A 12,476-nucleotide genomic window follows, 5' to 3' on the forward strand; every position below is an offset into this window, starting at 1 on the left:
CAGAGCTATGAGGCATGTTTTAATGACTGAAATGAGAACAGACTGAAAACACTGATGAAAACATTGCTGTATAAAATAAATATCTCACTCTATCGTACAAATATACACAGGTAGGTGATGGGTGTCAGCTGCTGACAGAGGACAAACGGACGGGGGGGTCGAGTGTAAAGGCTCGTCCCCCTGTAGTGTGTATCTGAGGCAATACAAAATGATCAATGTAATACTTCCTTCACAAAACAGCAGTCACGGGCGCGAGAATAAAACGAAGCAAAAAAATACAATAAAATAAAATATAAGCTTAATTTAAATCATTAAATACTGTACATATCACATATCATTTCAGAGCTATAGCAGGTGACCACAGTACCTTTCAGGACAAGGCAAACTTTTTTTTTTTTAAATTACTAACAAAAATAGCAAAAACAAATGTGTGGAGACCAGTTCCAACAATTTAAACAATTGCACTGAATTTTCTTCTTTGTTGATCTTTGTGATCCCCCAAACTAGCGGTTGGTCCGTATTTTTTGTGCCAACTAACACTATTTTCAGTCACCAGAAATACTATAATACAAATGAATGCTGACATTTGAAGACAGCACAACTGAACCTATGATCGTAGAAGTGCAGTTATCTGAACATGTGGACCGAACGCCTGAGTGAAAACCCCTTTCAGCTGCTACTGCCACGTGGACGGAGTGTGAAGCGATGGCGCGGTGTACCGTGTTACGACGAAATAAACATGTCACTTGTTCTTCATTGTGGTTTGGCTAAATAGAAACAATGCTGCGGAGATTCACACGGCAAGCACGAGGGTCTTGAAGAAAATGTCACCTCCACTCAAAGCAGATAATGTAAACGTTTCGATTACTTTTGTTTTTTTTTTCCCCCACTTTCTCGCAAGAAGCACTTTGCTTTTGAAAAGGAGAAACCCTCCCCTCTTCTCTAGGCATTTTTCTTTTCTTCAGTGTGCGACTTTCACAGCAGTCAAAAAGTACAGTATGTGGCCAGCAGTGAGCCTCGGATCGCCCATGTCTCTTTTGTGTTACCACTCAAAGCTGCTGCCATTGTCTCCTATGGCCACCAGTGGTCATAGACCCAGTGCCTGCTCCTGGCTTTTGGACCTGTACGTCACTTCAATCGCAGGAGGGGCGGCGCGAGTTGCTGTGACCCCCCCCTCCCATCAATAGTGGTCCCATCAGGGACCAGGAGTGTGGTGGTTGCTCCTGGAAAGCAGCAGTACGACCAGACTGAAAAGCCCCACAGCCCCGAGTCTCTTGAGCAGGGCCACGCTGTCTTTGGGGATGACTACCTGGGCCAGGTCATTGGTTATTAGGGAAATTTCATGAGCCACACAAACAAAGATGAAGGTGCTGACCATGATGTTGAGTGAAGGGTTTCCTGGAATCAGGACCAGAATTCCCTTGGTGTCTGCAGCCAGCCAGATGTGGTACTGGCATATGAACAGCTGGGAGAGACAAACACAAGCACGCTGAATTGTAGGTTTAGTGGGGTTCTCTTTTCACTCGGTTGCCTCCAGGGAACTACAGAACATCACATTACAGCTGGCAAAGGCCGTCAGTTTGTTGCACTAACATTTAGAAAGGAGTCATATTTTTATTCCCAGCCTCATCTTACCTCCAGGGAAATCTTTCCAAACCATGCAAAGAAAGAGCTGTATATAGAGCGGGCGTAGCCAGGGATGTTCCTGATAAGAATGAACGACAGAATCTGTGGACAAATGGGAACAAAGACATTTCCAAGAGTTAAGCAGGATTAGTGGCTACAGCCCCATTCATACTACTCTCTTCTACTAGTATTAATACGTTGGGGGGGGGGTTCTACAGGTTGTTGTTATTGATATTATTCTGCCTCTGTCAAGAAATACTATCAGACCTGACTGAGGGAGTGTTGGTGTTTTTTTTTGTGTGTAGTTTTCCAGTTGTGTTCTATCCCGTTTGGAGCCGCCACACTGTACTAGCGCAATGCTGCCGTTGCCTGCGTCTCCGTTAGCATAACACAAATCACTTCCTGTGTGCGGTGCCGCGATGTTGCTCGGCAACACAAGAACACAACACCACTATAGTGATAAATACAGAGAGAAAGTCGCGCGGGGCTGCCAGGCTCATCGGCATCGTGTGAACTCATTTGACAATGAGTTTGTCAAAGTTTTAATATAAACGACATTTGTATCTATTTCAAGTCAGACGCTGCAGTGTTAAGCACAGGAGTAAATGTATCCTCGATGATATGACAGTAAATGTGTCATCCCTTTTGTTTTCAGGCAGATTAGACCATGGCGGAACTTGCCACCCTCCTGTTATTGACAATGACACATTGGACATATGCAAACAGAAAGGACGTACGTGTTTATTTATATAATGAGCAGGGAAAAGAGAGCTTATAATAAGTGGTGACTCCAGATCCACCCTCATGCCAAATATGAATGGGATCTAAGTCAAATGGGACAAAGAAAAGGGAAGAAAGCTATACTAACTGAACTGACAATGATCTTATCTTAACTGTTCTTATATCTTAACAGTGCTATCTTCAGCCTTTAGAGATGGAACCTCCCTTGTTATTACACACATATGTTTCTGTGACATCTGCAGGCAAATCTGAAGGAATTCCGAATAAGAAACAACACTGATGTTCCTTCACAAAATAAAAAAAAAGTAAAGGATCAATTTGAAATGGATGTTTGATGTTAAACAGAGACAAAAAAACAAAAAAAAACAACAAGAGAAAGGAAGTAGAGACAGTGATTGTACCTGGACCACAGAGATGTATGGATGCATCTCATTGCACTCTGTTTTGGTTTTGCAGCTGCTGGCCCAGATTGAGTAAGTCTGGAACAATGGGGAAACGGAGCAGTTGTGTAACAGGTTTTATTCTACAGTTGAAGCGAAGACAACGAAGCGATCGACCCGACAAGTGCGAGTCAACATGTGAGATGAATATACTGCTGCTATACTGGATTCATGTTACACTCTGCATACATCTCTCAATAGATGAGTAAGTAAGAACATGTTTGAAAGCACAAAGAGCTGACAGTTGTGGTTGAGTTATCAGGCGTGGTATTTGTGCAACCCTTGTACCCAACCCTCACTGTGTAACACTTGAAAGGGGTCTATCGAAATGTGAAATGTGTCATCGACTACAAAAAGATCAAAAGTCTTACTATGAAGGAGACAACAGAGAGGAAGAGGAGCACGTGGGAGATCTTGCCAGAGATTAGAGCTTCTCCTTTGCCCTCTGACAGCACCTGGCGCTTCTGCAGCACCAGGTAAATGAAGGCAAATACCATGCCATGAATCACTGCCTGCAAAAGAACAACACAGCATTGTCAACCAGGAGTAGAAGGTAAGAGTCCTATGTACATACAAAGAAAAACATTTGACTCACAAATCTGTCCAACTTCCACCTGAACCACCACTCATGGATGCTGCCATTCAGCTCAAAGAGCTGGGAAATTGGCCACATGGAAAAGATATTTTCAAAGAGACCCTGAAATCACAGTTGGGAATTAAAACATGGTTTAGATTTTCTCAAATTAGCGACTGAAGAGTCTCCCCACTACAATGACTGTGCATTTTGAATATTTCTTTCAAATAGTGCTCGTTTAAACACATGTTGTCACCATTCAAACCCTTGACATGAGACTCTTCACATGAAATGAAAATAAATCTGTAGTATCATTTCATTTGAAAATGTATCCGTGTTACAAATGTGCAGAATATTTTTAATCCACCAACCTGTGAAAAGGCAAAGAAGCATATGAACAACAGGAGGCCCGTTAACTTCGCAAAGACCCCAAAGTGCCAAATGCCATTACCTATTCAGAGAGCAAGACATTAGTGACAACCAAGTATCACATTTGTAACATAGAATTATCACATTTTATAATTCTATAACTGTCTGACACCTACTATTGGCTTTCTTCTGAAGGATCTGGGGCCACATGGCCAGCGTGGTGTAGATGATGACAAACCAGAAGGTGACCAATGGCACAAAGTAATAGAACTGATAGGGTCGGTCCATTACCACACACAGCACCAAGACTAGGAAGTTTAGACGGAAAAGTACCTGGTGAGGAATTAAGCCGACAAAACAAATATAAATCGATGTGTCACATCCATAAATCACACGTGTACAAAAATCTATACTCACTACAATGAGTCATTGCCAGAGATCCTGGTTAAAGTGTAACTTGAGGAAGGTAAGTAAACACTCACCTGGCACACTCTATACAGTCCAAAGTCTCCTTTGAGCCAGAAAAAGGAAAAATGTCCATAGCCTGTCTGAAAAAGGTACGCTGCCACCAGCACACGCACGTGCATGTACACCGGAATGAACTAGAGCACAGACAAAAGAAAAATAATGTTTGTCTTTCTGTCAAATCGCTGGTCTCAAATGTTTGCGATTTGAGAACGTCTTTATTACTCACAGCACTGGCACCGGATATGTGATAGATGAGGATGACGAGCTGCATCCAGCCTTTCCACTCGTCTGTTTGCTCTCGGTTGAGTAATTTGGTCTGTGCAACAGAATCAGATCACAGATTATATTGTAGGGAACGATGTTAAGTTAGAATAAACCTGAAATAATCATAATAAAACACAGCAATGAGGAGCCCTTCCTGTCTTACCTCTTTGCTGTTCTCACTGTAAAACACTCCCAGGATGAATATATAGACGAGAGGAATGAAGAAGGTGGAGTGGGTGTAGAACTTCTGCTCTTTCATGAACACATCTGCTCTGTCACAAAGGTAAAAATAGGCCATAATGATGCCCATCCTGCAGAGAGCATGGACGGGCACCTTTGGACCAAAGGGGACAGCTGCAGTTGCTGGCTTCCTCTCTTCCAGGCTCTCCACGTCAGGGGGAACAGGTCGACGGTGGCGGTTGTTGCCAAGGACATGGAGCACCAGGAAGACCAGAGCTGAGCCCAGGAAGAAACACGCCGACAGTTTTTGTAGGAAGTTAGGGGGCGGTAATGTTTGGCAGCAGGAACCATCTATGGGCCTCAGTAGCTTGTTGCACAGAGAGTTCATAAGGATCATGGATCCCTGAGAGAATTACAAAAACAATTGTGAGAAGGAGGTCAGTTTTTTTTTACGACAGAGTATAAGGGCCACATTGAGGATTTCTTGCATATACTTTTAAGTCCTGATACTAATGACAATGTGATGCTGATGTGCCAAAAGATTAAGTATCTCCTTGTTTGTGAAACCTATTCTAAAGTACAATTCCACAATATGCTCCACGGCCCTCATTTTAACACAACAAGTTAGAATATTATGACTTTATTCTCGTAAATTAAAACTTTATTCTCAAAGTCTGTGAATGTTTTTGTTTCCCCTCAATGTGGCCCTAATACTCTATCGTAGTTTCTATGAAAGTTAAAATTGAAAACTATAACAAAACAACAGAAATCGTGGCCTACCACATCCTTGGTGCTTGCAGGCAGGTGCAAGCCATCTACTGACTGGGTGATAGTTTCCAGTGCGGCCTGGCGGGATGCAGCCAGCAGTTTGATACGGGACCTGCCGTTACGCTTGCTGCTGTTGAGAACATCTGCCGCTGCTTCATTGTACAGCGCCAACTGTTGGTTGGTGATCATCTTCCTGTTCTCACTCAGCACCTCCTCATTTACCGGGTCTACAGGTGTCGAGGTGTGATTGTGTGGTGTGAAGAGAGATGTAGACAAGAGCAATCGTTTATAAGGAAGTTGATATTCACAAACTCGGAAAGAGAAACGGCAGAAAACCTTCAAAGTGGAGAGCTCTATGCAAGTCCGTTCACAGTGAGAATTGAGAAAGCAAATGAGTGCATGCTTCCTCTTCTGCAAAGCACTGTCTAGGTGCTTCACTTTGGTCCAGTACACATTTCAGTGCATTCATACTTGCACTGAGCTCTCCATTTGTGATCAGAGCATTCAAGACATGCATGAACAATGGAGCCATAAGATCTCTCAATGTGAGTCTTCTTACCTTGCAGTACCCAGTAGACCTCTCCGTGGTCAGCCAGCTTCGCGAGATGGATAGCAATGGCGGTCAGGTTGACTTTGTACTGCTGCAGGGTCTCACTGCTGCCACTGTGCAGCTTGATAGACCACTGCAGTTAAGCAAACAAACAAGATTATATAAAGACCAAACAACTCAGCCAACACCTTCTTTTGTTTATCACGAAATGTGCAAGCATCGCTAAGCACGTATTTATGCGGCTTACTGTGGCAGCTCCAAGGATGACAACATCTGGCTTTGCCGAGGTCTCCTGCAACACACGGGTTTGAACAATAAATCCAGGTGCAAATACCTGTGACTATGCCAAGTCTATGAACCACCATTGATCAACAAACATCCCCAAGTGTAAATAACAGAATAATATCCATAAATGTACACTCATAAGTGTCCATGACATCAAGCGGTCCTTCATCGAGTTATTTGCCTCTGGATACCAAAGGAAGTCCTAAACACACACACACACACACACACACACACAAAAAAGACATTGATGTTTTTAACTTTGATCAGAGTATGCGGCGTTTACAGACTGAAACAAGGAGAAGAAGAAAAAATCCAATCTAGAAATAGCTCACCACATTCACAGAGGAACGCTCATCTTTAAAGAAAATGTCCTCGTGCTTCAGACAAAAACAGAGAGAGACAGACAGAAAAACAGAAAGTTTGTTAGGCTGACAATGTTCCTCTTGCTCGTTGCTCAACATCAGACGAAAATAGCTACGACTGCTGTATAATGCCATGCATTCCACTCAATCCACTGCTGGATTTTTGGTTTGCGTTTGGTGCAAATCACGTACTGTTATCTTTTCAATATAGTGAACTTTTCAATGCCACCAATGCCGACTTCTAGATAATTACACATTTGAATAAAATCCCATGTTAACAGAAATAGAGTGGGGAAACATCAGTGTACATATTTATCATATTAAGGCACAGTTTGGTGCTCGTCAGGTTTAAGGAAAACCATCACAAATGATGAATTTTTTTTTTTATTTAGCTTTGTAAATGGCAGTGAGCTAACAAACCCGTGTTAACATGGTGGCGTTTCTCATAATTACCTTGATTCCATCGTCACCTCGTTCAGGGTCAATAATTCTGATGAAGGAGTAAAATAGCTGCCTGATTCGTGAATCACCAATAAAGGCCACTCGCTTTTCAGCAAGGCAGGATTGGGCTTCACTGCAAGACAAAGGGATGATGAGGAATCTAGAAATTGAACAGCTACACTGCAGATGGCATCTGGGTAGTTCATAACTTAATAGAAAGTGTTGCTCATTATTACACATTAGGTGATGGTTATTGGTTGGTTATTTAACTAACTAATACATTACTCATCCATCCTCACACATGCACAACTTGCCCATCACCGCTTCACACTTTGTCTCAAACATAATGTGCATATTTTATAGTAACCTTGAAAGTGTGACTCACGTGCTTTTGTATTTGTGCATCATGCAGCCATAAGGCTGCCATACGTTCTCCCCCAAGAAACGTCCTCTGGACAGCAGCCATTCACATGAGTCTCCGCCTGGAGCCAAGACACAAAGAAGACCAACCAGTAAGACCAACAAAGACACTACTCTCACTTTTACGCACAGTTTCTCAGAAAATGAGACTAAAATATGCTGTCTTGATGGTACAATGGCTTTTCATCCAATGCTGTCAAAAGGAACAAGGATTTAATTCAGGGCCCTGCTAGGGGCCATGGCACAGAATGAAGTAGTTCAATCATAAATCCCTCCAGCTATGCATTTGTTTGCAAAATGAATAGAATCATCCACAACTGAATCAACCCATAGAAACAAGTGAACATGAAGTATCAGCAGGCTGGCAAGAGACGTGGAGCACTTCAGTGTCATCGCCAGCCACAGCAGCTGGTCCCAGTGTCTACACAGAAGTCTCTGGTTCCAATCCATTTTCATGAACAAAATGCTCTCTATGCAGCTCGGCTCTATGCATGTGGATGCATGCCATGCTTATATTTCTTTACAGTCTTCTTCTGCGTCATGTGCCTTCGATGTATTTTTTCTGAGGTGGAAGAAATATAACATGAGATCCAACACTGACCTGACACCTAAAAAATTCTGATTCTACAGTCTGCTCTGGTTATAATTATTACAGAATAGAGAAGTATTACAGTGTGTTGTGATAAAAAGCACTCACATAAAATTGATTGTGGTAAATTTTCATGACTGGGATAATCATTAAAGGAAAAAATTGCTCACATTTTACATGAGTGACTTGAAAATGCGTTCTCCCTGTGTGTGCGTGGGTTTCTCCAGGTTCTCCAGTTTCTTCTCACAGTCCAAAAATTGACCATAGGTGTGAGTGTGGATGGTTGTTTGTTTTGTCTCTATCTCTATGTGTGGCCCTGTGATATACTGGTGACATGTCCAGGGTGTCACCCGCCTTTCGACCTATGTCAGCTGGGGTTGGCACCAGCGCCCACGCCACAACTACCCTCATGTGGAGGATAAAGCGGTAGAAGATGGATGAATATACTTGAAAATGGAAACTTGGTTGCAAAAACAAAGTCCTAGTGATTGCATCTGCATCTTTCTAATAATTAGAGGACTTCATGTTACAAAATGATCTTGTTTTAGGCATTACAATTCTTATTTTACACTTTAAAATATGCACTATAAATATATATCCGTAACAACAGGGTTACATTGTGCATTTTTTTTTTGGATAATTTAAGTAATTTCACATGGCATTAGTTCATATGTTCATTCTGCAAATGTATACAAATATGGATATCTGTCCGTTTATGTTTCAGTATATAATGGATATATAAACATATCAGTGAGTTAAAGGACTGTCTCGTGCTGCAGATGTAAATAACACTGACTTCCTGATTTAAAAAAACGAAACAATTATTGTATTGTATTATTGTAAATCTCTCTCTACACATGCCTTCCACAACAGGGATCGAGCGTGTGCAGCTGATCAGAGCATGTAAACACTGATAAATGTTGTGTTAGCACGATTCGGCTAGCCAGTACAAGTAAAGACTTAAGTGAATGCTACTGCTGCTGTCACTGAATTTAACCCATGCCATTATCTATCCGCTTCATGCTGGCCGTACAGCCAAGTGCGTGTCACCAGCCAAGTGCAACACACACACACGCTCAACGGACTCACACACAAACACACAGAGGAAGACAGAGCAGCTAGCTGGCTAACGTTAGCAGTAGCTTGTGTCGCTGGCAGCATCAACAGTAAGTTGAGTAAACGGGAGAACACTCACCTCCATAATACCGCGAAGCTGTGTGGAGCACGAGGAGTAGAATGACGACCACTAGCGATATTAACTTGGCGTTCTTTATGGTGAAATGCTGATTTATTTCGCGTTTGCCCAGGCTGTAGGCCAGGACCGCCATCTTTGCTCCTCCATGACAACAAGCTACTGCGCTCGCTCCTCCCTCTGGCGATATGTTTCCACAGGATGGTAGGGGAAGGTACCGCCTTTTTCGCCTAATAGCTAGAAGGGCTCTCCTCCGATTGGTTATTTGCTTTAAAGTCAGTCCAACAGTACTAAGAAAATTGCTATAAAAACGATCTATTATTATTATTATTATTACTATTACTACAATCATTACCATCATTATTATTATTATTATTGTTGTTGTTATTATTATTATTATTATTATTATTATTATAACAGTGTGATAAGTGCGTGCCGTCAGATTTATATTCCAAGTTCACAATTTCATAGCCTGTTTCGATCGTGTTTAGATTAGTCCTCGCTGTTATTATCATTAGTATCATCATTATTATTATTATTATTATTATTATCATTATTATTATTATTATTATTATTATTATTATCATTATCATTATTATTATTATTATTATTATTATTATCATTATTATTATTATGCCTAACCTTAACCTATCTGTCCCTACGCTTGCACTTATCACACTGTTTACTTACATAGTTTACTTCTGTTGGCGGTAAAGATGATCAAAAAACACACTACCGGTCAACACACCAATCGAAAAAGGCTGTACCTTCCCCTACCATCCTGGGAGAAAATCGCCTCCCGCTCCCACCTGCCCCGTCTGCCGCGTGCGGCGCCACATCAAGCAGCATTATTTACCGCTGCTAAAAACAGGTGCAGACATATGCAAAAGCAAAACACGCATGGAAAGAAGCTATTCACTTTAATGAAAATGAATACTGTAGGAGCCAGTGAAGTATCTGTCTCAGCTAAAGCTTAGCTGTTAAAGATGTGCATTTCATTGCATTGAGAAACAAACAGGAACTTCCTCCCTTTGATTAAACATTCAAATTTAAGCAGACAATATCTAAATGGAAGAAGCTGAAAGAAGAAGGAGAAGAAGAAGAAGAAGAAGAAGCTATCATGCAATTTATTTTTTCATAATCAACCATACAATAAAAAAAAAACAGGAAAAACAGACAAAAAAAGAGGCTATAACTTACAATCAAAATAAATTAAATGAAAGGTAAAGTATGAATAGTGACACCCAACGGGGAGACTGTGGACTGACAAGACTCCTCCCTCTCCCACAGAGGCGTGATTTATGCTGCAAAGTAAAGTTTTGTAGTTATTTTTGTGAACATGCAAATACAGGTGATGCAGACCTGCTCAGGCTCTGACAGGGAAGCTATTCACTCTGATCTAAGTTGATGTACATGTCACTCCTACATTGTGCTTCTTTGTTTTAGCAAAGTGTTCTGATTTTTTACAAGACAAATACAATAATGTAAAAATGCTTTCAAAAAACAATCAAGATTATAGCATTTCAGTCCCTGTTATGTCGCCTGTCACGTTGGTTTTAAAGATGCTCAGGATATACTATTGTCTGTTGCCATTGTAGGTTTTCTTTTGGGCAGCCATCTCACGCTGCAGTCAGGGACACACACTTGCACACATGCAGTACTATGTAATTGTGATTCATTCCAGTGTGGATCATATTTTGTCATACCTGAATGTAATTGTATTACATCAGTGTGAGCAAATGAGGCGTGAGAAAAGCAGAAAAATACCAAGTTTTGTGAATGACAGCTCCCAAGCAGTATCCTTCAGTCTGTCGGTGAGAAACCCAGAACGTCTTGCTGTGGGGCAACTGTGCCAGCCATTACACTGCTGTGTGGCCCTCAAAATAGAACATTTATCAGAAAAAGTAAAGTATATCTATCATGCATACCGATCATTTCTGATTTATTTTCATGTTTGCTGGATTTTGATGTTGTAATTGTCAAGGTAGAGCTAATCATTTTAAAATAACCTGTGCTTAAGATAACATGCTTTAGTTAATACTAGGGTCACATGGTGCATAACCCAAAACAAAGATGCATTTATAACAGTACAGACAAGCTTGATAATACGCCAGCAAAAGAGAACAAGTTGGTCTATGGGTCTCGTGTATAGAATAAAGGAGTCAACAAAAGGGTCACAACAACAACTGATTGCTCTAGAGGCCACCTTGTCATAATAATCCCACTGTGTTGTTTGGCATTTTAATCTGTGATAAGACCTAATTTTTGTATGTAAATTAGGCTTTCAAAGTAAAGGTTTCTAATTTGCATCTAAATCTGTCAAGGGAAGTATAAAAAGTTAGTAAATAAAAGCAGGGTGGCATGAACTGTGAAATACAAGTACAGAGTATTAGATATGCTTCACCATACACCAGATGTATTTCACCATTGCTGTTGAAAATAATTGTACACATCATGTCAAAACATTGACGCTTTGTCACTGTATTGTAGAGTATAATTGTTTGAACCACAATGTCTTTACTGTTAACGGATGACGCTTCACTTTTGAAATCGACTGTGTGCATAAAAGACACTGTATATCCATAGTTTATCCCCAGGTCTTACTTGCTCAGTGATCAAAGATTATTTGCTTATTCCACAGCCCCTAAGGGCAAAAGCATACAAGTAAAAGTATGCCACGCCACCACCCAGTGGTCACTGAAAGTTCTGCATGTTATGATTTTCACAAAGTCTCCATATCCCAGTTACCTCAACACACTGTAGTCAAACTAATTCTCAGTGTCTGACAAGGTGTCAAAATGAGACATTTCTGCAGGTTTCCCATAATCCCACATGTCTGTGTGCATGCATCACTGCAATCCAAGCCTTGATCCAAACCACAGAAATTTATTTGGATGCAAAAGCTGTGTATTATGCAAGAAAAAAAGGCAACATGAGAAGATGCATATTTACAAGAAACAATGCACGTTAGTAATCACACATTGGCATGGACAGTGTAAACAGAAATTGACTGTACATTGAAATCAAATGTACTGTTGAAAAAAGCAAGATAAAGGGGGAAGGAAAATCAGAATAGGGCTGTGCTTCCACAATAGGAAGATGTTTAAGTCAATGATGATCTGTAAGTCATCAGCCAAACTAGAACCAAAATACAGTGACACACCTTCACTGGTGTCATTAAAACATGAAAGCACTTAAGTCACTGAG

At 41.0% G+C, this 12,476-nt stretch overlaps 1 protein-coding gene across 2 annotated transcripts; it reads right to left on the reverse strand.

The window, feature by feature from the left end:
* casd1 (CAS1 domain containing 1) lies at window positions 1-9,434 on the reverse strand. Of its 2 annotated transcripts, none has more exons than XM_058619760.1 (18): window positions 9,273-9,434; window positions 7,454-7,550; window positions 7,081-7,201; window positions 6,598-6,642; window positions 6,399-6,467; window positions 6,228-6,272; window positions 5,990-6,113; window positions 5,443-5,657; window positions 4,646-5,065; window positions 4,445-4,534; window positions 4,233-4,352; window positions 3,927-4,083; window positions 3,753-3,832; window positions 3,403-3,504; window positions 3,179-3,319; window positions 2,769-2,846; window positions 1,636-1,728; window positions 1-1,465 (listed from the first exon to the last, which is right to left on the reverse strand). In XM_058619760.1, the coding sequence occupies exons 1-18, from the start codon at window positions 9,403-9,405 to the stop codon at window positions 1,196-1,198; spliced, it is 2,400 nt and encodes a 799-aa protein (XP_058475743.1). In that variant the 5' UTR covers window positions 9,406-9,434; the 3' UTR covers window positions 1-1,195. The 2 variants fall into 2 exon arrangements, with proteins under 2 accessions (XP_058475743.1, XP_058475744.1); XM_058619761.1 differs by having other exon boundaries at window positions 1,260-1,465; window positions 2,769-2,890.
* Window positions 9,435-12,476: the final 3,042 nt, after the last annotated feature.

The sequence above is a fragment of the Solea solea genome, chromosome 20 (assembly GCF_958295425.1).
Source record: "Solea solea chromosome 20, fSolSol10.1, whole genome shotgun sequence".
NCBI classification, from domain to species: Eukaryota; Metazoa; Chordata; class Actinopteri; order Pleuronectiformes; family Soleidae; genus Solea; species Solea solea.

What these genes read in the sequence shown, in the direction of transcription:
- casd1 (XM_058619760.1), bottom strand. Translation starts at nt 9,405, where the DNA reads ATGGCGGTCCTGGCCTACAGCCTGGGCAAACGCGAAATAAATCAGCAT. An exon ending in AGCGTTCCTCTGTGAATGTG is followed by an intron (nt 6,468 to 6,597) that starts GTGAGCTATTTC and finishes GTGTGTGTTTAG; the next exon opens with GACTTCCTTTGGTATCCAGA. An exon ending in GCTTCTTTGCCTTTTCACAG is followed by an intron (nt 3,505 to 3,752) that starts GTTGGTGGATTA and finishes CTGTGATTTCAG; the next exon opens with GGTCTCTTTGAAAATATCTT.